Below are 27,282 nucleotides of genomic sequence, written 5' to 3' on the forward strand. Positions count from 1 at the left end.
TCCGAACAGGAAGCCACTTCTGAGCCCCAAGGGAGGGAAAAAAAAGGCTAAAAACAACAAAAAGGGTCTGGAGGTGCTTATTTTCTTGCCTTACGTCAGCCGAGTGAGTCAATTACCCTAGTTGTTACAAGTGCAGAATAACAAACGGGGAGGAATGGAGATCTGACTAGTACTGTTGCGTTGCACAAACTCTGCACATCGCTCAGAGAAACTCAGCCGCTGGCACGCACCTCCCTGCCCTGCACCCAGGTTATACACCCCTGGGTGGCTGAGGAGTTTAGCCTCGCTGACTGCTTTCTTTTTACCCCCATAAATACAGAACAAATGCCAAAGATGTTCTTAGCTAAAAGCTTCACTGCCCCAGGGGTGGGAGGGCACTTGAAGCTTCTGTGATTGACAGCCAACTGTCCCCGGCTAGCCCGGGGCTATCTGTGGGCTCCTACCTCTTCTTTAATAGGACAATTTAAGACACACTTAGAATAGGTCTTTGTCCGAAAATCGCCAACAAACCTCCCTCCAAAACCAGTGGTCAGGGACTATCAGCAGCAATTTACTCCAAAGGGAACTGTCTGTGGGTATGGGATGGCGGATTTCTGGAATCCTGGATCTGAATGATGCTAAGACAAGGCCTGGTCCATGGGAAACAACCCAGACAGGTTATGTGACTTGCTTGAGGTCACACAAGTAGTACTTGGAAGCCCAGCACCAGAATCCTCCCCTTGAGGGAGGATCTACACACTGTCATACAGGTATACAGGTCACCTTCCCCGCAGCCTCTCCGAAAGGGACCAACAGCATTTTACCTGGGTGACTGTGCCTTGGGGAAAAGGAAATAGTCACACTTTTCCAGGATTACTGGACCCTGGCTCTGAACTGATACTAAATCCAGGAAACACAAAATGTCACTGAGGTCCCCCAGTCAGAATAGGTGTTTAGGGAGATCAGGAGATTGATTTTAGCTCAGGTCCTTATAGTGGGTCCAGTGGTTATTTCCTGCAGTTACTTCTGTGGTTCCAGAATGCACACTTGGAATTATTCCATAGTGGGAATACTCAGAAATTGGCAGAATCTTCATCCTTCCCACCTTCGATATCCACACTATACATATACCCACCAAATAATAAAATAATATTGTAGAACATCCTCTCCCACGAACCAGCTTCCAAGACAATAAAACAACAAAACATGCATGTAGCAAGGGGTGTAAACCTTCAGATAAATCCGCTAAACGACAATCTTAATTGACAAGGGTTCTAAAGGGCGATTTTATATTACAAAATGTTTCCTCACAAGGTCTCTGAAGAGTGCAGTCCCCTCTGTACTAAAGTGTATTACAATGGAAAAATAGGCAAATGGTAAACATACTATGTGTGGCAGGTAGCCACAGACCCTTTCACCTTAGATGGGAGGTCTCTGTTCCCTCCCCGGAATCTGGCAGAGTCTCCAACTGCTTTGACCAATACAATAGGGCAGAAGTGATTGATACAGTTTACGGACTCAGCTCTCAAGAGACCAGCAGCTTCTGTCTCTTGGAAAACTCCCTCTTGGAACTCTGAAACCACTTCCAAGCAATCTGCCAACCCTGCTGGAGCAACCACTTGGAAAGACCCTGGAGAGGGAGAACTGTCCAGCTGAGCCCAGTCTTCTTCCATCTCTGTGAAGGCACCAGACATGTGAGTGAAGCTCTCTTGGAACCTCCAGCCCACCCAGTTGCCAGCTGACTACCAACAAGTGCCTTCAGACAACTCCATGTGGAACCGGAAGAATTACCCAGCCAAGGCTGGCACCAATTCCTGACCCATAGATCATGAGTATAATAAAATGATTGCTGCTTTATGCCCCTGAGTTTGGGTCAATTTATTATACAGCAACAGATATTCAAACTACTTTATACCACGAGCCCCAAAGAAAACTCAGGATAGCTCTTCCCCATATATTACTGTGTCAGGCAGAATTCTAAAACTGACCACTGCCTCCCCAAGATTCCAAGCTCTAATCCACGGGACCTGTGACTATGATATGACTTCCAGGATAGAGTTCTCTCTCTCTTTTTTCATTTACTAAATTTATTGGGGTGACACTGGTTAGTAAAAGTGTACATTTCTATAATACATCACCTATGTAATGCATTGTGTATTCACCACCCAGAGTCAGGTCTCCTTCCATCACCACATATTTGATACCCTTTTGACCTAAAGATTGGGAGATTATCTAAGTGGACCTAATCTAGTCAGATGTGCCCCATTAAAAGCAAAGTTTTCTCTGGCTGTTGGCAGAAACAGAACTCAGAGATCTAAACCATGAAAAGGACTTGCTGCATCTTTCTTCTTTTGAAGATGGAGGGGTCCATGCGCAAGGACTGGAGCTAAGGGTGAACCCCGGACAACAACCAGCCAGGGAAAGGTGACCTCAGTCCTACAACCACAAAGAAGTGAATTCTGACACCAACCTGAATGAGCTTGCAAGGGGGTTCTTCCCCAGAATCTCCACATCTTGATTTCTGCCTGTGAGATGTATGCAGAAGATCCAACTAAACCATGCCTGGACTCTTGACCCATGGAAACTAAGATAATGAATGTGTGTTGCTTTAAGTCTCTAAATTTGTGCTAATTTGCTACCCAGCAATAAAAAATTAAGATAGTTACTTTGGCCAAGACACTTCCCCTAATGAAATGACAGGAATAGATCAGATGATATTTTTGGTCCTTGACAACTATGACATTTTATGATTCTGTGATTTCAGGTCATTTAAACTTCCTGAACCTCAGATTCCTAAAGTAGGGAGAGTATGGGTGCAGGACCGGTCTGGTGCCAAGTTTTTCTTATCTACTAGATTTCAAGCTCACTGGGAATAGCAATACCCTTTGTCTTGTTCACCACTCTACCACTACCCCTTGCATAATGCCTGGAACGTAGTAGCTGATCACTAAATATTTGTTGAATGAAGGACTGAATGGATGAATGAATGACGATCTGTATAAATATTCATGTAAACATCCTTTGACAAGAACAAAGGACGGCACCTACGTAGGGGGCAGCAGAGGAGGACTGGTTCCTAATATTCGGTCGGTCATTAATTTCTCTGAGCCATAATCATCTCACCTGTAAATGGGGAGACTAATCCTTGCTCCAGCTGCCTCACAGGTTATTATAAGGATCAGACAAAATCACTGGTATGAAAGCCCTTTGGAAACTTTAACCTGGGCATGAGGTATTTGTCTTACCGTGTTTCCCCAAAAATAAGACCTAGCTGGACAATCAGCTCCAATGCGTCTTTTGGAGCAAAAATTAATATAAGACCTGATGTTATGTTATGTTATGTTATATAAGGTCCGGTCTTATACAAAATCTGGTATTATATTATGTTATATTATATTATAGACTTGGTCTTATAGTAAAAAGAATTAATTTTTGCTCCAAAAGATGCATTAGAGCTGATTGTCCAGCTAGGTCTTATTTTCTGGGAAACACGGTAGTAATAGTTTATTTTTTTAAGGTTGAAGAACATACCTAAGCCAGATGGTTAAAATCATTCCCTAGATAACAGAAAATGAGCACCTTCCCACTGTTACTGTGGTGGCTGCTTTTCGGCAGTCACACCAGTTCTCAGCCCCAGTGGTACCTGCTGGGACACAAAGTACTTCGTACCCATTCAATCAGTGTTAGAAACTCAACTCAAAGAAGACTGGCTGAAGGATGAGGATCTCTAGTGACCGGAGGGAAGCACAGCCTGTGGGACCACACCAAAGACTGGGTTACCGCCTCCTTCTCTGGGGGAAATCACTCTTTTCCATGGCTGTGTACTGAGGAACGCAATCTCTTGGAAAACTTCAAAAAGAAGGGGTTCCATGGCCAAATAAGATTGAAAAGTATGCATACTTGACCCCTTCTCTACTTTTTTTTTTTCATTCAACATTTCCTAAACTTATTCAACCAAAGATACTACTTCCTTTCTTCCCTCCCCCTGGAAATATTCTATAGGATTCATTTGAGGGAATTCATTTTTGCTTGGTCTCTACCAAGTGCATGTATAGTGAGGAAAGACCATACTATTTACGGCAGTGAGGGGAATCTTCTAATCCAAGTTTAGTGTGGTCCCCAGAGCAGCACATTGTATCATCTAAGAACTAGGACCCATCCCAGACCTACTGAATTAGAAAACCTGGGGGTGGGGCCCAGTAATCTGTGCTCAGAAAGCCTTCCAGGTGGTAGTGGTGCTCAGTCCTGTTTGAGAACCACCACTGTAACCCACACATTTGTGGTAAAGCTCGTGGCAGCACAGGGAAGAAACAGGGAATTCTTTTACACTTAGAAGAAGAGGTTCCATTGATTTTCTAATTCATCTTTCAAATGGCTACCAGAGAGCACTAATTGCATTCCTTCTATTTTTTACCCCAATGGCTACTCAACACCTATAGGATAATATGCAAACATCACAACTAGGTATTCAATCCCTCCACAGTTTCATCTCAACATACCGGACTAATCTTATTCAGTAACAATAAGGACAATTACACAATGAGCTAGTATTTATTGACCACTTATTATAGGCTAAGAACTCTGCATATGTATCTTGGATAATCTTCACAGTAACTCTATGGAGAACGTACTGCTATTATCCTCATTTTACAGATGCGGACACGTCCGGGCTAGAAGACACCGAGCGTCCAGTTCATCACCATTTAACACCAGATCATCTGGCTCCAAAGGCCATGTACTCAATCTTAATTTATGTGTACACTCTGTCTTCTGCTTTCCCATTTCTGGCTAAAATTAATCTCACATTCAATTCTTTGTAAGTACGTGTTGTTTTTTTGAGTGGAAAACCATTCTCTCCACCCCAAGTGCAAAGTATCGTTGTCACTCAACTCCAATCTGACATGCTCCCTCACTTCAGTTCAGCAAATGCTGTGTCATTAGGTGCCAGGCACTTTACCTGTCACTTTGGGGTGCTGGTGGGAAGCAAGAAAAAGAGTCCTTGTTCTCATGGAATTGGGATCAAGTAGGGGAAGGCTGGGATGAAATTGCAAATGTGCCAAGTGTTAGGAAAAAATGCTATGTGGAATGCAGTAGAGACATATTGCACTGGGTCCAGGAGAAGCATCCCTAAGAAATGGGGATTTGATCTGAAATTTAAAGGATGAATAGAGTAATCCAGGCAAAGAGGGAAGGGGGTTCTCTACCTTTCCCAGCAGGAATGTATTTCTCTCTTCTTACCTTTGTTGCTATTTAAATTCAATGTTTATAAAGTAGAAAGCATAACAGAATGTGTTTATAGGGTTGCTGTAAGGATTAAATGGATAACTATGTAAGCATTGAAAACTATGCCTTGTACATAATAAATGGTCAATAAATGTTAAGTATTATCATCTTTTTTTTTTTTTTTTTTACCATATAACAATTGCAAGTTGCTCAACTAATAGTGGCAAATTAGTAGGAATAAGAACTTCTGTCTCAGGGTGAGCTCTCGCAATTAACTTCCATGTAAGTGACTGCCACACACCTAACACTCTCCCTCCATCAGGTGATTGTGGTGTGTGAAGATCACAGCTCATTTAATACTCAGGGCAGGTTGGTAGTGATCCTACAGAGCCTGCTTCTGTTCCCTCCACGTGACAGACACACCTACGGAAAGTCAGTTTTGTGTGTTCCCAAACCTGTCCATGCCAGTTGCATTTGCTATTATTAATCACAAAATTAAAAGTCAAATAAATGAAAGAAATACAAGCTTTTTCTGTGGACACTAATGTGAATTGTGTGAAAAAAAATCGACAAAGACCAGTTGCTGAAAAAATTCCCATCCATTTAAATAAAGGGGGAGCATCTGAGAAAGACTGGAAGGGTTCATAAAGTTCTACAAACGTGTAGATTGTTTCTCAAGAGTCTTCGTCTACTGTTCTACTTTAAATAAACCAAAGTTGGAAATATCATACTATCATTGGTCAGGTTTATGCAAGGAAGCCAGTAAAATGTCAAATGGAATATACCTGCATGCTCAAAAAAGATGTTGGCCTTATTTGAAAAGGCTGGCCAAGGAACATATATTTATATATTGTAACTTAAAATAAAATGTGTTTATATACGGCAGCAAGTATACTTTTTAGGATTCCCTATTTAACTTAACTTTTTCTATTAACCGACAAATTATTGGCCTCCAATTTGTCTGTGAAAGAGCCCTGTACTTTGACTTTTAACTATGTATTCTTTTATTGGTTTTCCAAAGTTAGGTATTATTTTTGTCTCCACCATTCCAATTAGGAAACTGAAGCTCAGGTACCTTAACACAGTGTCAAGGTTACACAGCTAGCAGATGATAGTCACTCACCTTGGCCTGTCAGACTCCGGAATCTGGCGTCTTAGGTATCTTAAGTTTCATTGCCTCCCTACATTTTGTTGAGCTCATGCTTGATGCTTGATTCTTCTCTAATGGAAACATCTGTTTCTTGGAAGCAGAAACAGTGTCCTCATCAAACATCTAGGGTCCACTACTGCTGTGCTCTTGATTGTATTATTATTGTATCTGTTCATTTCTTTACAGGTTATGAAGAGTTTTCACATATATTACGTGACTGACAGGGGCATAAACGCCATGGGATAGCTACTCTTATTATCTTGATCCTATAGATGAGGAAACAGAGGACTCAGGGTTAGAGATTTTCGGAGGTCATGCATCTAATAAGTGGCAGAGCAGGAACTGTCAGACTAATAAACTAAAATTGACTTTAGTTTAATAAAATATAAGTCACATCTGCCTGCCCCACTGCAGGAGTCTGTGCAGATGAAATCCAGAGGCAAGTAAGTATATGGTTCAGAGAGAAGAATCAAAGTCACCATGGATCTTGAGGGTCATCCTAATAGAGATAACAATTATCTTGGTAGCCAGAAACTTTCCATAGACACCAATTAAACACTGTATGGAGCAGGAACTATGTTGCAAGCTCACATAGGTTCAGAAGCTGTGGCCCCAGGATTGGAGCTGGAGGCGGATGCCCCCAAGAGATTTTCATCTCAACAATGCATAATTACACTGTGCTTGACGAAGGCCTGGACTGCTAGGTCAAGGCCATGTGAATATGAGAAGTAAAAATAAACCAAGTCCAAGAGTCACCGGAAAATGCCAATAAATATACTGCCTGCTCCTCAAGTTAAGGTTCCATGGACCTGCTTCTCTCACGCTACTACAACCTCTACAAAAATCATGTGATAGGATATAGGAAAGAAACATCACATCCCAATGACATGAACCATCAACTTGGTGAGAGGACTTTTTCTTCATTTCATTGAATTTAATAGACTCCGAGAAATGTCTATTTTTGCCCTTTTATTTTTTTTTTTCAGTAGGGTTCATTTCTCAAAGTTACAGACTTAACAAGAGATACTTTCAGGATTTGGATGCAGGTTAGTTGAAGACAATCTCCTTTTGCAGCTCAGGAGTGGGTGGGTGGACTGCCAGTCTGAGGGCCTGACTTTTAGTCAGTCGTCGTCTGTTCACAAATTCCTGAGTGACTTTGAACAAGTCACTCCGTTTGGCCTTCATTTCTTCACTTGTGAATGAGAAAGACGATCTAAACATACATAATATATGTGAGGAAATCTGTCGGTTGTTTTGATGGCAATGGACACAATCTTAAAAGGTTATGTCAACATGCCCTTGGAACCTCATTCCAAGTAGAAAATAATTTCTTTGTCCATCCATTGAACACAGTTTTTTCAGCTGAGCTCTGAAGGATAGGTAGAAGCTACTTCAGTGAAGGAAAAGGAAGGGTTACTCCAGGTAAAGGAACAGCCCCTGTGAAGCCTGTAGAGTTGGAGGGAGCAATGCACATTTAGCGAACTGAAAGGAGATTAGTGGGGCTGCAGCTGAGAGAGCTAAGAAAAGATGTCAAACCCAGAGTCAGCGGCAGGCAGGGGCCAGAAGATCGCGGACCTATAGGTCATCGTGAGATTCTGCTCTTTTTCCACAGAGCAGTGATCAGTCACCACGAGGTTTTCAGCAGGAATGTGACAAGATAGAATCTGATTCTTAATAATTCTGACTGCCCTGTAGAACGTAGATTGGAAAGTGATTAGATTTGGGGAGACTTAGTGAAAAAGCCATTGGAATTTTGGGGAAAAGAAGATCTTAGTTTGAACATTAGACTACTTATCAAAATGGACTAATTAGCATCATCGGAAAGCAATGCTGCTCCAAGATACAATTACTGACCTTCTGTCAATATTTTGGAGATGAACGTTCTCATTCTCTGTTAGTGATATTTCTCCCAGTGTTGGGAAGGACCTCAGAGAAACTAAGCCCAGTTGTTTCCAAATTGTTTTAAGGAAAAAACGAAAGAAAGAAAGGAAAGAAGGAAAGAAGGAAGGAAGGAGGGAAGGAGGGAAGGAGGGAAGGAGGGAAGGAAGGAAGGAAGGAAGGAAGGAAGGAAGGAAGGAAGGAAGGAAGGAAGGAAGGAAGGAAAAAAAAGTCACTTTATTTTCCCAAACGCGTTTTAATTCAAATTCCATAAAGAAAACGGATAAAAGGTGACACAAAAGGTGAGGTACTTAACCTGAACCCCACCCTTGCAAGGTGCATTTATTGCACCAGGGTTCTCTGGAGTAGGTGCCAGGCCTCCTGTATTTAGTCCGGCTCACACAGGGCAGGGCCATGACTTGAACTCAGGACCACTGGTTCCAACCAGTGTCCTTTTCACATGCCCTGAGGCTAGATAATGACATCCTGAGGACAAAAGCCCTGTTGCTTGTGTCTTCAAATGCCTTCCAGTGTCTGGCACAGGGCTGGGGGACCAGGTGGTTAGCAAACATTTATGGAATTGCACAGAAGTCAGCTAATTCAGCATCGCTCACGGTGATTTTGTGTTTCTTCTCTCCCTTTCTCCCTGCCTTCCTGCCTTCTTTTTCGCTCTCTCTCCCCCATTTCCTTTCTCCCTCCCTCCCTCCTTTGCAAGGACAGGTGATTTCCACCACCATGCAGCGTTTCCTCAGGCTTCCCCTTGAATCATCCTGCCTCAGGGCCTGGCAGAACAGCAGGAGGTTACAGGAAAGAACTGCCTGGGTTTGAATCCTGCCTCTTATTTGCTGTATAATCTTCAGCAAGTCACTTCACATCTCTGTTCCTGAATTTCTCCATTCATAAAATGGGAAGAGTTAGTCCTACCTGCTTAAATGAGGTGAAAGTGGGTAGAACAATACTGGCATGGCAAATGCCTTAGAAGTATTAACTATTAAACGTTGTCTTGGACCTAAATTCGGCCCCATTCATTCTCTTCCCGATGAATCTGGCTTGAAGTTCATCCTGCTTGCAGAGCCTCCTTTCAGAGAGCACTCGGAGTTTACGAAGTGCTTCTGGACTCAGGTGAGCCAGGGACCCTCTGAGGCAGGAGGAAGAAATTACTATGCCAGTTCTACAGATGACAAAACCACGGTTCACAAAGTCTCCGGGCCTCGTAATAGTAGTGACCAAACTTAAAGCCCGCTGCCCAATCTTTCTCCCTTTCTAACTGTGTAACATCAGGATCTCCTGAGAGTGAAACAACCCACAGAAACCTTCCTTGTGGGTCCCCCGTCTTTCCCCGTGGGTTCCCCGTCTTTCCCCGACCTACCCAACCACAGTGCCATGGTCTGACACTGGGCCAGGTCCTGCACAGGCTAAAAGAAATCCACTGTGGTATTCCTGGGACCCCCCCAAAAAAACCTTCTACACGATGGGCACCCAATAAATAAAAAGAATCCACCACGGTATTCCTGGGACCCCCAAAAACCTTCTACACAATGGGCACCCAATAAACATTTGGTTGGGTGTTGGATCCCCTGGCAAGTGTGGTCTAGAAAGATGCCCTCATCCTAACGAGTGTTGAGCCTGAGACTGGGATGAGTCTTCCTGATCTGGGGGCTTCCAGAGCTTAACACAGAGTAAGCTTTCAGGACATGCTGGCTGCACTGACCTGCACTGAACCTGACCTCTTCTCTCTAACCACAGATGTGTCTGATGTGTCTGCCTGGGTTTCTGCCTGGGCTCTGGAGCTGACTCAGGGCTCCACGACTGGGCCATTTCCTGAATGTCAGCACACCATAGGAGACACTATAAAACTCTAATCCTGGTCCGCCACCACCTCCATGACCTTGATGAGCTAACCCTGCCTTTGGCATCACTACACACTCAAAGCAGGGGGCCCCGTCCAAGCACGGCCACCTCTCCACGCTGCTGCACACGGCTTCAAGCCTACACAGGGCTCCTGACCACCGAGCCCAGCAAGGAGTCAGCGAGACAACTCCAGTTCTGCCACTTCCCTGCCCTGTGACCTTGGACAAGTGACTGACATCTCTGGCTCCTCAGTTTCCTCATGGATAAAACAAGTCCAAGAGCATCAACGTCACACAGATCGTGTGAGGATTAGAAGAAAAAACTGTATGTCACCTTCATCAGTACTCACGCTCACTGAGCATTAAGGTACGCTCAATAATTGACATGCAAAATATCAGTGCCTGGTAAAAATCACAATAAGAAACGTAGCTAACATGGAGAGCGTGTTTTCCATGTGCCGGGCACCACCCGGAGCATTTCATGTGGGTTACATCACTGAATCTCCAAAACAGCCTTAGGACGTCGGCACTACTATTGGGCCCTTTTTATACATGAGAACACTGAGGCTCAAAGATGGTCGTCAATTCCCCAGCGTTACAATATAAGCAGGTGGCAATGCGAGGATTTGAACGCAGGCCGCCTGATTAGAATCGTTCCAGTTAGCCAGCTCCATTGCCTGGTATGAATACCTGCTCAATAACCGATTATTATTGTTTTGTGACGGTTATTATTATCGTGAAGCTCCTTTGCCCACATATAGAGTAGTCACCTGTAGCTCTAATTATACTCAATTTATCCTGCGATATATAATCTCCAAAGACTCCCTCTGCCCTCAGGAACCCACACCTGTCAGTATTCACACCCTCGAATGTGGGGTTGGGCTTTCGGCTAATAAAACATGACAGACGCGATGCTCTCGGACTTCCAAAACTAATTTGTAAGCAGTCTTACAGTGTCCTTTTAGTCTCAGGGTGCTGCCATGCTGCCAGAAGCCCAGGCCACACAGAAAGGGCCCCTGTAGGCACTCTGACTGGCAGCCAGCTGAGCTCCCAGATGATTTCAGCACCAACTTGAGAGACCCCCCCCCACCCCCAGCTGTGTCCAGTCAACATACAGAACCATGAAAGACGATCCTAAACTGTGGTTTTGAGCCACTAAAGTCTTGGGGTGAACTGTTTAGCATCAGTTGATAACCAGAACACCCCTTTTGCCTTCCAGCCCAATATAAAGTTTCCAGTATGCCTCGAAACAGAGGTCTAATGATCTGTATTGGACGTCTCACTAAATTTTACAGGTAAACATGTCTTTGACGTACTAACAAAATAATGAATATCTGTTGATCTTGGGCACATTACTTAACTCTCTGTGCCTCAGTTCTCTTATCTGTAAATAAGAATAGTAAGACAGCAAGAGTACCTCGTTCATAAGATTGCAGTATGGAATTTAGTTAGTTCATATAAGATGCTTAGAACAGTACCTGACATTTAGAATACATATACCAAGTGACAACTCTCCCTCCCTCACTTTAGTATCTCTTCTACTTTCTTTTAACGAAGTCAGGCACTTTCCTAGGCTTTTTAAATTTTAAAATCTTAATTCCCACACTTCACCCAAAGCCAGCGTTGTCATGCCCCATTGCAAATGAGGTGCTGGGACTTCTAGAAAGCCTCCTGATTGGTAAATGATGGAACCAGGATTCGGACCCGCTCTGTGTGCAGCTATCGCTCTTTCCCTCTCCCACCCAGCCTCCACAATGCCACCTCTCTGTGACACAAGTAAAAAGCCCTGTGACACGTGCAGCAGTGACAGCATCTGCTTGGTGGACTCACCTCCCACGGAGTCTGGCATGCCAACAAATTGCAGCCTAGAAATCAGTTCATTTACGTATTCCAGCTTGCTCAGCTCAGGTGGCCCGAGGTCCCCAGTGTTAGCACCTCTGTCTGACACTAGTCCTGGGCAGGGAGGTGTCCTCCCTGCTGGTGTGAGAAACGCTCATGAAAGCCTTCGATTCAGATGTCGGGAAGCAGCCCACAGCCAGCAAGGAGGTGCCGCTTCAGAGGACCCAGCCCAGGGCCGACCTTCTGTTCCCCACACCCCCACTACCCAGCAGTCAACACTCCTTAACTGAACATAATTGAGTGGCGCGCCAAGGTGGAATTCCAGACGTCCTCTCCAGGTGAGTGGAGGAGGAACGGCATGGTTAGGGCAAGTTTTCTCATCTCAGGATGAGAGATGGCAACATGGCAAGTTCTTCCTTTGAAGGTCCTGGTGGTCGCAGGACACCTCTAGTGTCTACACCTGACAGCTTGCACAGGAAGAGCAGCTTGTTCGTGTATGTGAACACCTGTGCTCAGAGAAGTGAAGTGACTTGCTCAAGGTCACACAGCTCACTAATTAACGGTAAGGCACCATCACCCAGTTTTGTCTCTCCTTCCTCCCTTCCAATGCCTGTCTAGCTCCTCTCCTTCTGGAACTCCCCTGAGCTGTCCCTAGACCCGGAATAGCCGTGGTGCTCTGCTCTATGCCTAGACATTCTTCTCACCTTTGATAAACGTGTCTGCCCAGTGTCTTTAGGCCTTTGGACCCACTTCATTCTCTGATGTGACAACCAGCAAAATTGAAGAGACAGGTATCTGTTTAAAGCCAGGTGATGGTTACTCTTTTCCACCAATTTGCATTCAGCATGGTCAGGCCTGGGGATGCAGTTTCCTCACCTAAAGGTCTGATCAAAGGCCACCTTTTACAGAATTTTTGCTCAATTATTTCCACCCCCAAATTCCTACGTTCAAGTCCTCACCCTGAGGACCTCAGAATGTGACTCTATTTGGAGATAAGGTCTTTAAAGATGGAGTTAATGTAAAATGAGGTCACTGAGGACTGGTGTCCTTACAAGAAGAGGACATCAGGGCACAGACACACACAGAGGAAAGACCATGTGAAGACGCAGGGAGAACATGTCTACCCACAGGCCACAGAGATGCCTCAGAAGAAACCAACCCGGGTGACACCCCCATCTCAGACTTCCAGACTTCAGAACTATGAGAAAATAAATTTCTGTTGTTTAAACCACTCAATCCGTGGTACTTTGACTATGGCAGCCCTAGCAAGCTAATATATGTATGGGGTGGTTTTCCTGATGGCCAACAGAACTCCTCACTCTTTCACAACACTGTTTACTGTGTTCGCCTCCAGTTCTCTCAGTGCTGCAGGTCACATAACAGATGCCGGATGGATCTAGATGGAATCTACTTCAGACACTCACTCATGGAGGCAGCTTGGGCATCTGTTGCAGATGATAAGAAGGGGTTTTGTGACTGGACCGCTTTCTCAGTCCCTGGTTCTGCGGCCTTGCAGCAAGTAAGCCACCGCCAGAAGGAATTCTATATGATTCATAAAAAATAACGATCACATACTTGGTGCAAAGCAATGGGCTCAGAGTTGGAGGGAATGGGGAAAACAGGGATGAGCACAGACAAGGGTAGAAGAGAGAGGTTTCATAATGGGCAGAAAGGGGAAAAATATGCTGACGGAGGCAGGAGTTTTAGATTAATGGGAACTTAAAATAAAGAGCCTTTGGCGGGTGCAACCAGAGAAGACTTCATGAAGGAGGCAGTACTTGATTTGGGTCTAGAAAAATGAGAGAAAAACGGGTGCTTGGATGGGGGTGGTTGGATGGAGGGAGACTGCTTAGATTAGTCCGGTGATTTTTAAATTGTGAGTGCCCATGGGGCATGGTGATTAAGAACACAGCATGTAGATCATTGAGTCAGGGGACCTGACCTCTTGTCTCTTTCTCTTACAGCAGCAACACTTACTTTGCTGGGGGGAACCGCACTATGCAATAGCACCACCACCCCTGTTAAGATAATCAAAACTCTCTTCAGATATTTCTAAATGTGCCCTGGGGACAAAAATCACCTCCAGTTAAGAACCACTGACTTACACTGTAGGTTTGGACCAACCACTTGACTTCTCTGAGCTTCAGTTTTCTGGTCTGTTCAATGGAGTAGCAATCATATATATTAATATGTGGCTGACATTGAATCTATTGAGTGAACGTGACTTAGCCTCAATCTTTTAAAGAGGAGATAGAGCTCTTTCCAAATAATACTGAATGTGGAATGCCCAAACATGAAACGGATGCTTTGGCTGACACAGGGTGGAGAGCCCCCAAACCTGCAGGCTTGCTCTCCTGTGATGCCGTCAGGGATACCCTGGGGCCACCACTACAGAAAACCCCAGGGGCAACGCACAGAGGCCCTGGGAGGTGGAGTCTGAAAGATCTGGGTTTGAAGCCTGGCTCCTTCCCTGGGGGTCCCTGAGAGAGCAGATCAAGCCTAAGAGCTGTGAAGCCACAGCTGTCTGTCTTGTTCACCCCATGTGCCCTACCACTCATCAGACGATATCAAGAGCAGGGCTGGGGCTAGCGTGAGGCTAAGGGGGCACCCAGGCGTGAAAGGAGGCACTGGGTCTCAGGGGAGGATCCTGCAGTCACATGACCCAGAGTGGGAGTGCCCCTGACACTTTTCATGGGCGGTGCCTTGTTTGCTTCACTCTGCTCCTGGCCCTGATCAAAGGCCCTCAGTAAAGAGCTGACTGCTCAATTAGTTAACCCGGTTTCTTCGCCATTAAGATAGGATGCTAACATTTGCTTTTCCAAGTAATTTTAAAGTTAAATAGATAATGCATTTTAAGCAACAAGAATCACGTCCCATAGCAGTCAGGACTAGTATTAGTTTCCTTCTTCAGTCAGGGAGATCAGACAGAACACAGAGGCCGAAAGCTCAGGGTATATTCAGGAAACAATGAGCAATCCAGTGTAGCCAGAGCCAGTAGAGGAGAAGCCCGAGACAATCCAGAAAAACGACTGGTCCTGCACCTCCCAATGCATCGTCTGCATTGCACTGCCCTCTGAAACAAGTGAGTGCACGCTAGCACAGGTCCGAGCCTGCAGAGGCGGTTGGGGTGCCAGCACTTACCTCTCTCTAGGCAGCTGGTGGTTGGGATTGTGGCGGCAGCGGACACTGAGGCCGAAGAGCTTGCGGGCAGTGCGTTGAATCTTCTGTCTCTGGGCCTCCATGGCGCTCTGCAGGAGCTTGTAGCGATTCTGCAGGTCCCAATCGTTGCCCCAGTGCTGATGGATGCTCCCAATAGTCAGGAAGTGATTGCTGGGGAGGCGCTTCATAAACGATTTGAACTCATCTAGCAAGAAACAAAGGCCGGGAGAGGAGGGCTGAGCATGACAGCCGCCACCTGAGGCTGCCCACCCACCAGTAAAGCAGGCCAGCAAATAGAACTAAGTTGTGTGTGGTCCAGAACACATGGCAGTGCCTGCTCTGCTCCAAGCAGGCAGTGCACAGGCCACTGCACTTCCAGCGTGCTGCTGCAGGAGGAAATGCACATGCTGCGTCCGTGTTGCCGACAGGGCATTCGGGACTTCTGTCATCTGAGTGCCACCTGATAATGATATTCACATATCACTTGTACTTTTACTTCCTCAGGACCAATTAAACCACATTTGTATCCAATTCTACATAGAAAACCATGATCCTATGCCTTCAGTAAAAGGGGAGCTATAAAAATAAAGCGGTTAAAATAAGGATGATGCAAACATGGTTAATTAATTCTAGCCAGATACTGTCACCTGCTAAAAGACCAAACCCCTGTACCTGCTCTTACTTTGAAATACAGGAAAGTAGCAAGTGGTAGAGGTGTTAAAGGCACATTAGCACCAACTTAAACATTCTCTTTGATGGAATCTGCAGGTTTGATAGAGAGCCAGGTGGGTCAGTCTCCCCATTGTGTGATCCAGTCTTAGGAGACGTTGTAAGCATCTTACGGCATGTCCCATCTTGGGAAATGCCAGTTTAAGAGATGGGGACACACTTGTGGTTCTCCTGGGGGAAGGTTTCTGCCTCACTTTGTGATGCTGAGTTTCGGAATATCAGCTAGCTTTCTAGTTCTACATATACGGAAACTGAAGTCCAAGGTGGGAAAATGACTTTCTGAAGGTAGAACAGCCTGTGAGTGACAAGAGGAAGGACTAAAACCTGAGTTGCTGTTTTCTGGTTTAATATTTACTCCCCACCCCAGCCATGCCCCCCTTCAACTAATGGGAAACTGAAAGAATTAAGGGGTTGATCATTTTGCAGATGAAAAGGCGAAGTGATTACCGTATTTCCCCAAAAATAAGACCTAGCTGGACAATCAGCTCTAATGCATCTAAATTAATATAAGACCTGGTCTTATATTAATTAATATAAGCAAAAATTATCTTCAGATAATCCCGGTCTTATAGTAAAATAAGACATATCATAAGGTCTATGATATGATTGATATGATATGATATGATATGATATGATATAAGACTGGGTCTTATATTCATTTTTGCTCCAAAAGACGCATTAGAGCTGATTGTCCCACTAGGTCTTATTTTCGAGGAAACAGGGTAGATTACATACATAATGAAAAATATATATATAGTAACAATACATATACAGAGGGTGCCAAAAATATATGTATACACATTTTAAGAAAGGAAAAAAAAATCTTAAAATTACACTGATGGTAACCATTTTGAGCACCTCTTGTAACTGCAGAAGTCAAACATGACTTGTATTCATCTTTTGTTACCGGTATATATTGAGTATTACAATTTTAACTTTTTCTTTCTTAAAATGTGTATACATATTTTTGTCACACTCTGTATATGTATCTTGAGCCTAGTATTTTCACTTTACGTTATAAAACTTACAAGGAAATTTCAAGTACATTAGGCATTCATTTTATTTTTAAAAATGCTTACATAGCTCTCGATAAGCACCAGGCTCGGTCTTAAACACCTAATACATATAAGTAATTTTATAGCAAACCTATAAGGTGGGTACTTTTATGCCCCTTTTTATAGAAACTAGGACACAGAGAAGTTAATTAACTTGCCAAGGTCACACAGCCAGTAATGATAGAATTAGAACTCTAGACTGGCTCCGAATGCTATGCTCCTACTTAGCATATTATGCTTATTCTCAACACATAACAAGGATCAGTGTACTGGGAAAAGAATAAAAGGTGCTGGAAACATACATCTAGGTAGACGATCTCTAACTCCTGGAGAACTCCAGACACCTCATTACAGACAGACAGGCATGCACTGACATCGCATCTCGCCCACCCAACAGCTGTGTGACCATTATTCTCTCAACACTTCAGTTTCCCCATCTGTCAAGCAGGTATAATAGCATCTAATTCAAATGTTGAGAGGGTGACATAGGATTGCATCTGCCTACATAGCTCCCGATGTATAGAAAGTGGTCGATGGAAGGTAAGACGGAGAGGATAACACAGGACTGCATGATTGATTTATTCAGTGAGCTGGCTGGAGGCGGGGCACTGGCCCTAATGACTGCTGCTTTGGCCAGCCCAGCCCTTCTTACACGGAACATATGCAGCTTATCTTGTAAAGCTCTGTTGACCTCGAAGGAGATAATAGTCCTTTCAATGAACTTGAATTTGGGTCAGATAAGAAAACACCATTTCAAAGTTAAAATGATTTCATTTTCTTGACTAAAAGTAGGAGGGTTCCCTCCCAATAAAGGAGACAACCTCCATTCATGTGTGTAAACTAAGTCCTCTCTGACCACGGACACTCTGGAACCATCAAGGAATCAACACCGGCTTTTATCTTTGGCTGGTCATGAATCCACCCAAATTACCTGGTGCTAAGATATTAGGTCATGAGCTGAAAATGAACAGGAGGAAAGTACACATGCACAAGCCACACAGACATGTATGAGTGGATGGATTTGCCTTAATGGGTGAAAACATTTCAAATGGATAAAGCATACGTGTGCTCTTTCAAGGAGAAAGCAGGACACAAGTAATTCCCACGACCTAGTCAGCCTACTTTGCAGCATCGCCACTTTCTGTGTTTCCTCACCCACCCGCCCACTCAAAGTGTTTTCTCTTCCTTGGAAATAAGGATTAGATGCTAAAGACCCCTACCGCTTGTGCATACAGCCTACGTTCTCTGCTTTAAAACAACTGGTACAATCCCCTTGCAAAAACATTTTATCAAAAAACATTTTTTTTTTTTGAGGCCAAAGAATCGTCACAATACATTTCCATCATGACCCTCTCTCTTTTATGTGTCCCCAGGATTTCAAAGGGACTAATGGGTGCAGGTTCATAAGGCATCCACAGCTCCACTGAAGCTGATGCATCGTGTGCGCCCAGGGCTGGGTGGGAACCAAGAGTTCGTGGAAACCAGCAGTTTTCCAACACAGCTCAATAGAGCTCAGCTTTTATCTGTGGTACACAGTGGCTCCAAGGTATGATTTTGTTTGATCAAAGGGTTTCTTGGCTAAAGATTTAAATAAATTCAAATATTAAACACATAAACATGTCTTCTCATTTACCAGATGAGGGAATTGAGGACGGGGGTGGCGGGGGTAAAGTAGAATTAATAAGTTACAAATGCTGCTATGAGCACTGGGTTTGGGATCCGGGATCCCATTACAGACGCTGTCGTGTACTAAGTATGTAACCCTGGGGAAGACACTGGGTTTTGGCACCCTCCCTCCTCTATAATATAGGAATACCATTACTTACTTTAATGCAGCTGGTGTAATAGATTTAGGGAACATAAAGCTGTTTTAAAAGCAGGGATGTTCTATAAATATGCCCATTCATTTAACAGATACCTGAGGACATATTATAAGCCAAGTATCTACTTGGCATCTCTTCTTTGAAGTCTCAAAGATTTCCAAGCTTTTCGTGTCCAGAAATGAGTACACAGTCTTCTTTCCAAACCTTCCAGGGTGTTCTAGCTCAGTGGATGGCACCAACATCCATCAAACTGTCTAACAGACATACCTAAAAGAAGTTCGTGGATCTCACTGCAATACCCTTCTCTTCTTCAGTCCTGTTAACTCATCTTTCTAAAGATCGCTGCACCTGTTCCATTTCTACTGCCTGTGCCATGGTCCTCACCCACATCCGTCATCTCTCTCCTAGGACACTGGGATGGCCTCCTGTTGGTTGGCCTGCACTCACCGTCTGATCTCTCCACCACAGTCAGGAACTTTGACTTCCGCTCCCCCTCAGGGGGGCCTCTCCTGACTCTCCCCACCATATTAACCCCGCCATGACATGATTTGCTCACAGTAGCTTCTCATTCTTTACCCACGTATGATTAAAATGTCACAGTCACTAGCATGGTTCTATGATTAATGCCTGGCTTTCCCATTAACCAGAAGCTGCCCGAGGGCGGAGCTCCAACTTCACACCTCACCTTTGGGTAGCTGATTTTCCTCCCCTGACACTCATTTTTCTTAACCAGGAAAAGCAGGAATAGCTAAGTCACCTGAAAAGGGACTTCCAGCGTTGACAGCTTGTGAAGTCTTTGGATATCCCTATTAATATCTACATACATATGGACGTGTACATATTTACACATGGATGTGCACTTTTTATTTAAAGAGCTAGATAGACACACAGACTCAGGAGTCAATACAAGTACCTTTGACTCTCCCTTCTCTGGAGGCTTCCTACGTGCTATTTCTCTGTCTTCTGGGTACCACAGAGACAATGCATCACTGGACCACAAACGTGACTGTGTTATCCGTGATCCCATTCAGTGGAGATTTATTGAGTGCCAACGCCATGGCAGCCCCTAGTCCTGGCTCAGAACCCTCCAAAGTGAAAGGGTAGGGAGGGCGGGACTATTCCCTCACAGCAGTCACAGCGTCGCCTTTTCTAGACGTGGCTCAGGGCCATTCGTGCAGCAGTACTAAGTGAGGCACGTACCTGAATTCTCCAGGTCCTTGTAAGCTTCGGCCCAAGACTTGGCCATGTTGGCCAGCGTGAACTCCATGATCTGGATGTCGGTGAAGGGGCAGTTGCACTGGGGAAACTCCTCCGCGCACTGGCAGCGGCACTGGCTGTTCTGGCACACGTACTCCCCCTCACCGTTACACATGATGTAGCTCAAGGCCGACTGGACAAACTTCTCTTGCAGATACTGAGGGAAGATTATCTGAAGACCTGTTTGAGAAGAGCCAGAAGGGGAAACAGAAAGGTTAAAAAAGGTGTTTCATTAACAATTTAGAAAGGTGATGCGTGGGATTCTGAAGCTGCTAGCTGTTTCCCGGTGTATTATACCAAAATAGTTCTGGGCCTGCCTGGATCCAGGCAGGGCATTACCCGCAAGGCCGCCAGTGGTACCGCTTCTACTTAAACATCTCAGGTCATGACCTTGGCCATCTCTGAAATGCATCCTCTATTCTGTTTTATTAGGACTGAGGCTAGCAGAAGATCTGAAATCCACTTTTTCCATTTGGGGAGAAAACTATTATTCAAAGCATGAGATTATTGGTTTTCCTTATTTCCTTCATTTCTTTCCTTTTCCTTTCTTCAAATGTTTATGAAGCGTTGAGTCGTGAGCTAGACACTAGGTCTACAGAGATAAACACACACACACACACACACACACAAAACAACAGACATGATTCTAGCCCGTGGGGAGTTTACCCTGTAATCAGCAGGGATAGACATAGACACACATCATCATAACACAGCTTTATAGACCTGAAGCAGAGACAGCCACACCAGGCAACGGGGCAGCAGAAAACGGCAAATGACACTGCTTGGAGAGCAGGCAATCCTTTTTACAGGAGATGGTACTTGGGCTGGTTGAAAGGTGAATAAGAGATCATCGTGTAAAAAGAACAGCAAGTGCACTCCAAAGAGAGGAACAGCAAGAACAAAGATATAGCATGTCTGGCAGTTGCCGGTCAATGAAATGAACTTCGGTGGGTGGGGGTGCAGAGCTGTAGGAGAATAGGTTTTAGAGGAGAGTGGATGCCAGAGTGCAAAGAGTGTATGCTAAAAATTTTGGACTTCATTCTGTGGATCATGGGGGTACTTTGGTACATTTCAAGGGGAAGAATGATATATGAAGAGTGCTCTAATTTAATAAGATCACAGTATCATAAAAAGAAAAAAAAATGCCAGTGGAGAATGACATCAGAGAGAATTAATTTTCTCTTTTTGCTCTAAAAATAAAGAAGCCAGACCCACGGAGGGAAAGTGACCAGCCCGTGGTTTTAGGAGGAGCACTCTGACCACATCTCATGATCTTTTCTCTATACTTGACTAAGCAAAGCCTTAATCCTGAGAGCAGTGATAGGGACGGATTTATCTGGGCGTGAGCACTACTGCTGTACCCTTGAAATGTCAGCAGAGCAAGCTATTGCCGATGGTGCCCAGATAGGATAATTCTGGGCTAAATTAATTCATTAACACACTTTTACCTGGGACATTTCTCTCCACCTCATTGGAGCTGCTAACAGTTTTTAGCCACCAATGCATATGGACATAATGGTTTTACTACTCACTGTGTAAAAGAGAGCTGGGTTATTTGGATTAATTTTTTTTTTTTTAAATCATTCATGCTTCAGGGACACCCCCTAATGCTACTCATCAGAGAACTGCTGAATAAGCTCAGCATTTCTCTCTCTCTCTGTACTTCACAGTTGTTTCCAGATTTTTATCTTTCCTCTCTCACCTTCAAATTATTTAAAAAAAAAATGAAGTGCCATCATTTCAACCTGTCTTCATACGGCAGCTAAGACTAAAGGCTACGTTAGAGGGGGCATTGTGGGAAAGAAGATTGTCCTGCAGCGTGCCTGATGGTAAGAAACCATGATAAGGTAGTTAAAAGCAGGGCATCGCTGGAGTCAGGCTCTTCTTCTCACTACCTAAGTCACTGTAAGCAAGTTATTCAACTTCTCGAAGGCTCCACTTTCTCTTCTATAAAGTGGAAACACTTTTACTACCTACATCAGAAGGTCATTAAGAGGACTAAGTGAAAGAATTCCTGCAGATTGTCTAGCACAATTCCTGGCGTGGAGCAAGCAAACAATAAATGGCAATTATGCCTGGTTTTGATGATAAAGATGATAGTGAGGAGCTTACTCTTTTGATTACAGTTTTCTAAAGTTCCAACAGAACCTTCAGAATAAGTGGACAATAGCTGTGGGTATTTAATCAAAAGAAGATAATACTCAGGAGGCAGTCTTTAGCAATTCGGAGAGATTTCATGAGAAATGGGGTTTAGGGTTCTATGCCTGTTGAATGGGCAATGAAGGGAGGGCTATTCAGGAAGGTGGAGCCTATGTCACTACGCACGGAAGGTGCTCTAACAGATCGAGCTGAATAGCTTGGGCAGTGGTCCACTGAAGACTGAGAGAGTTCCACATCTGTGAGGAAGGGGTCCATGTGAGTTTGAGAGACTACTCAGAAGGGCGTACTGTACAGGGAGGGGTATGATACAAATACCAAAAGGTGGAGCAAAACAAGTCAAGCGATAAAGTCCCTTCTAAACCAAGTCTACAATTCTTTCAGCGTATGCATTATTGAGTCACTTTATCTGTATCACCATTTTCACTTCCAAAGCAAAATTTATTTTTAGCTGCTGCTCCCAATCCCCTATAGGCATCTGAGTCTATGGATTGGGGTTAAGTTTCTGTTGCTTAAAGGAACTCTACAGACTACACTCTCAGTCCTGTTTTTCTAGCTTGCTCATCATTTTCTTTCTCCCTTTTGTAGGGGATAAAATATTCTATTCTTGGTCCCAGCCCAAAAGGAATTCGGGGAGAGCATTTTTAGAAAATTGCGTCAAATCATTTCTCCGTTTGGCAAGGATACAAAAGGCAATATTACCTACCCCATTTAATGCAACTGAAAACAGATGAAGTTGGGGTTGGGGGGTTTCTGGAAGCAGCTGAAACACAAAACTGGCTGCTCTTTAAAAATGGAAACTCAGAACATGTGAGCTGTCTCTGAGGCAGAATCTCCTGGGCAAATTTGAAAGAGAATAATGAAGACATAGCAATTAAAAAGCACTTTTCTGCAAAATGTCATTACTGTTTAAAGTTACATAACCATTTCTACAGCAGCGGAGGTTCACAGAGCAGTCACCACCAGAGCCATCGCCTGATGACCTGTGTCCAACAAAGAGGCCATTGCTGACCTCCGCGATGGGTGCCTGAATCCTGCCCACTTCAATGGGAGTCGTAAATAATTTGGAGGGGGATTTGGCCTGTAGATCCACTGTTTGAAAGATATACAGCTGCCGGCTGGGGTGGAATATTGTGTCGCCATAGTTCCCAAAGACAGACAGACACACACACACACACACACACACACACACACACACACACACGGAAAGGAAAAACTGAGAAAATCAGAGAGAGAAAGAGAAAGGCCACCATTATTGCCAAGCATATAAATTTTGCCTCACAAAAATCCAGGAAGGCACTAGTTGAGAGTTTCATTTGAACACCAACGCACCCACGCTGAACATATGGAATATTTTCCCTTCAATCTCATTATACTTTGGGGGGAAAAAAGAAACAAAAAAACCTGATACTTTAAAATGGAATGCTTCAGTGTTCCACAGAGTGAGTGGGTAATGTAGACGTGGGAACACCCACGTCGCCTTTATTCTCTTTTCCTCATTTTTGCCCCATCTTCCTCAGTCCTTCTTCCCCCATCACCTTCAACACATACATCTGACAATATTTTTTTTTGTATTTTACATACAGACTGAGATATTATTTCTCCTTCTCTCTGGCACAAGGTAGAATAGCTCTATTTTTTTTTCCTCCCTCTTTCCTCTTATCTCCTAATATTCTTTTCTTTGTTCAGAACACACCAGGCATCCTGCCTTTTCTTCGATCCCTCCGTGTGCCAGCCATATCATTCCTACAGCTTTGCACTTGTCCTTCCTGTGCCTAGAATATTTTCTCGGATCTCTGCATGGCTCGTTGGTCCTATAATCCTAACCTTCCCAGACCACACATATTAAAGTGCTTCTTCTACTTTCTTTATAGGATTCGTTACTTACTAAAAGTACGTTACTAATTTGTTTTCATGTTTATTTTTCTATCTCCCCCATTAGAGAGTGGGCTTTAGCGGGGACAGGGACTTGTCTGTCCACTGCAGACCCCCAGAGTGTAAATAAAGGCCAAGCCCAGCACAGGCTCTGGGCTCTCATTTGTGGAATGCAAAAACTATCCTCCTTTTTATCCCAATGAAAGAAAGAGTTGCCCCATTACATTTGGAAGATGTTAGAATTGAAAAGTTAGGTGATCTGCCCAAAGCTCCATAATGAAAGGGACAGACTCAGGACTCAAATCCAGGAAGGCTGACTGAGTTCTGAAATACACGATGGTCCTTCCATCTCTCCAGTGGGCAAGTGTGGAAACCGAGACAAAATCCTGGCTGAGTGTTCCTGCACAGAGTGGCCTCTGGGAATGCCGTAGCCTCTCGGAAACTCAGTTTCCTTGCCTGTGAAGTTAAAATCCCAATAACCACTTTCCAGAGCTGTTGTGAGAAGTCAGTGAGGGGAAAACAGGCATAAACAGCACTTAAACAAGAACTTGGCTGTCACAGGCTGAATGTTTGCATCTCCCTAGAATTCCTATGTTGAAACCCGAAGCCCAATGTGAGGGTATTAGGAGGTGGGGCCTTTGGGGGGAGATGATGGCTAGATTAGGTCATGAAGGTGGGGTCTCCACAATAGGATTAGTGCCTTCATAAGAAGACGAAGAGAGAGTCAAGCACCCCCCTTTCCCCTCTCCCCCTTCTCCCCTCTCCACTTTTCCCTCCATGAGCACACACCAGGGAAAGACCACGTGAGCACACAGCGAGAAAGCAGTCTACAAGCCAAGAGCATGCCTTCACCAGACACGGAATCTGTTGGCTCTTTGATCTAAGACTTCCCAACCTCCAGAGCTGTAACAAATAAATCTCTCTTGTTTCAACCACCCAGTCTATAGCATTTTGTTACAGCAGCCCAAGCAGACTAAGACATTGGCATAATTAAGTGTTCAATAAATGTTAAGTTCCTCCATTTACATCATATCAGAACATAATCCATCACCTGGATCCAACTTGAGCCCTTCCTGGAAAAATTCTCCTTCAGTAGCTCCATTTGGGCCAGTAGGAAAGATGCCAAGAGTGCATTTTCTTTTTAATAGTAGTTATTATAGGTCTTCATTATTTCTCACTCTATTGTTTGTACTTCAATGAATTTTCCTCCCTCCTTCCTTCCCTCCCTTTATCCTTTTCATCTTTCCCTCTTTCCTTTTCTCCTTCTCTCTCCCCTGCTTTCCACACTATTGCTTACGTCCTACTATGTGCCAGGCACTCTGCAATGGATACCAAAGTGAATACGGCGGGCAACCCCCTGCCATTGCAGACCTCACAGTGGTGGAAGGAGACAGACGTGTGAACAACTTCCTGATGTAGTGAGACCAGTGTTCTACCAGAAGCACAAGGCTGCTCCAGGAACACAGAGCAAGAACACGTAACCCAGAATGGAGTGATCAAAGAGGATCCTAGAAGAGGAGGCATTTAGGCTGAGATGTAATGGATGAACAGGAATTAGGGGGTGAGAGATCCACAGGAAGAGTGGTCCAGAAGACGAAACCACCATGGGCAAAGGTCTCAGGCAGGAGGACTCCTTCCAACTAAGAACCAACTTAGCAATCACCTTCCTTTCTGATTAAGGTGCATCTGTTTTTGTGTGTTTGATTCCAGGTTCCCTAGAGAAGAGAAGAAAGAGTTCTGATACCTAAGAGAAGATCAAAATTCTAAAGGGAAGAATGACACAGCCCGAGATCTGCCAGCTCAATAGAGGAATAGCATTACATAGAGTAACAAAAAACAAGGTTTCATGTCCATTACAGGCAGGAAGAATAACTGAGACTCAAAAAAAAAGAAAAAAAAAAAGAAAGAAAATGAAAAAAAGGAAAGGGGTGGCTGGTTAGCTCAGTTGGTTAGAGTATGGTGCTAATATAGAGTGAGGTGCTAATAACACCAAGATTGCCCTTTCGATCCCCATATGGGCCACTGTGAGCTGTGCCCTCCTTAAAAAAGAAAAGAAAGAAAGAAAGAAAAGGGTTGAGTTTCAACCATTAGGCAGTGCTAAAGTAACAGAACAACTTTCAGGGAGACCCTATACTGCATCGCTGGAGATCTTCCATTGTCAATATTATTACAGCCTAAAGCAAGCACCGGGTTTAGGTGACTATGCTCAGTGAGGCTGGGGAACATTTAATGTCCGGAAAAGAAGACCCAATCCACCAAAGCTAATGGTGCCCCTCAGATCTGAAGATTGTGGTCCAACAGTACCTCTGACTGTTCTTTTTTCAGCAAAAGTACCTGTTCTTTTGCCGAAAGGAACTCTAGCCTCCTCCTTCTTCCTTCAACAAAGGGAACTGTTGGAGGAGATCCTTCCTTCCTTGTAAGGACACAGAGGGGCTACTTGGAGATCCTAAACTAACGCACAGAATCCAAGACAAGAGACAAAGGACTTAACTGACAATTAAAACATAAAAAGTAGCATCATGTCTGGTACATAGTAACAGACTATGTTTAATAAATATATTTAATAAATATTTCATTTAATAAATATATTTCAAATACCGAATGAGTCAGATCTATTATGAAGATGAAAGAACGTTAAGTCTGGAGACAATAGTTATGGAAGACTCTGTGGTGTGTGGGAGAGATGGGTAGAGTCTTGAAACATGGACATGGTCTTAATAGGTGAAGGGCGGCCACTGTGTTCCATGAAGAGGGCAGACCTTGAGCAAAGATTAGTGTGTGAACACCTTGAGCAGTCCAAGCCTGGCTCCAGGCAAGGACCATATATCTATCTTCCTGTGCGTTTTTCCTCAGCTTTCTTTTATTCTAAATCCTAATTACTTAACAGAGACTATTTTTGATAGATTTGCGCTCTTCTGACCTATTTCATTAGATAGTAAATGCACGCTCTCGTGGAGTGCTAAGAGGAAGAGAGAGAAAAAAAAACAGGTTAGTTTCTATTTTGGTTGAGTATAAATATTTTTCTCTCCTGTTCTTGTGTCAGGATGTGGCCGCCTGCAGACATCTCTAAGCACTATAGGAGTCCCAGCTGTTGTCTTGTACCTGCTAAGTTCTGCTTGTCAGATTCCGTCTATTTCTGAAAAGCACGAGGAGGGGAGAACAACAAGAAGGACTGCACCTTCTGCAGAAAGTCATTCTGATCCCCTTCCTTGTGAAAGCCCAGGGATCTCAGACTGGCAGATAAAGGACTTTATGGCTCCAGCAGCCATTCTGAACTCCAGTGTAATGAAGGCATGCAGGTCAATTAC

The 27,282-nt window shown here is 44.1% G+C and overlaps 1 protein-coding gene across 1 annotated transcript in view; it reads right to left on the reverse strand.

Moving 5' to 3' along the window:
• Positions 1-27,282, reverse strand: part of BRINP1 (BMP/retinoic acid inducible neural specific 1) — a 170,534-nt gene that overhangs the window by 10,261 nt on the left and 132,991 nt on the right. The window contains exons 6-7 of the mRNA XM_033123206.1: positions 19,886-20,122; positions 15,061-15,283 (exon numbers count right to left, since the gene is read on the reverse strand). Of these exons, the coding sequence (XP_032979097.1) occupies positions 15,061-15,283; positions 19,886-20,122 (460 nt within the window). The remainder of the gene's footprint in view (positions 1-15,060; positions 15,284-19,885; positions 20,123-27,282) is intronic.

This window comes from Rhinolophus ferrumequinum, chromosome 12 (assembly GCF_004115265.2).
Source record: "Rhinolophus ferrumequinum isolate MPI-CBG mRhiFer1 chromosome 12, mRhiFer1_v1.p, whole genome shotgun sequence".
Classification (NCBI taxonomy): Eukaryota; Metazoa; Chordata; class Mammalia; order Chiroptera; family Rhinolophidae; genus Rhinolophus; species Rhinolophus ferrumequinum.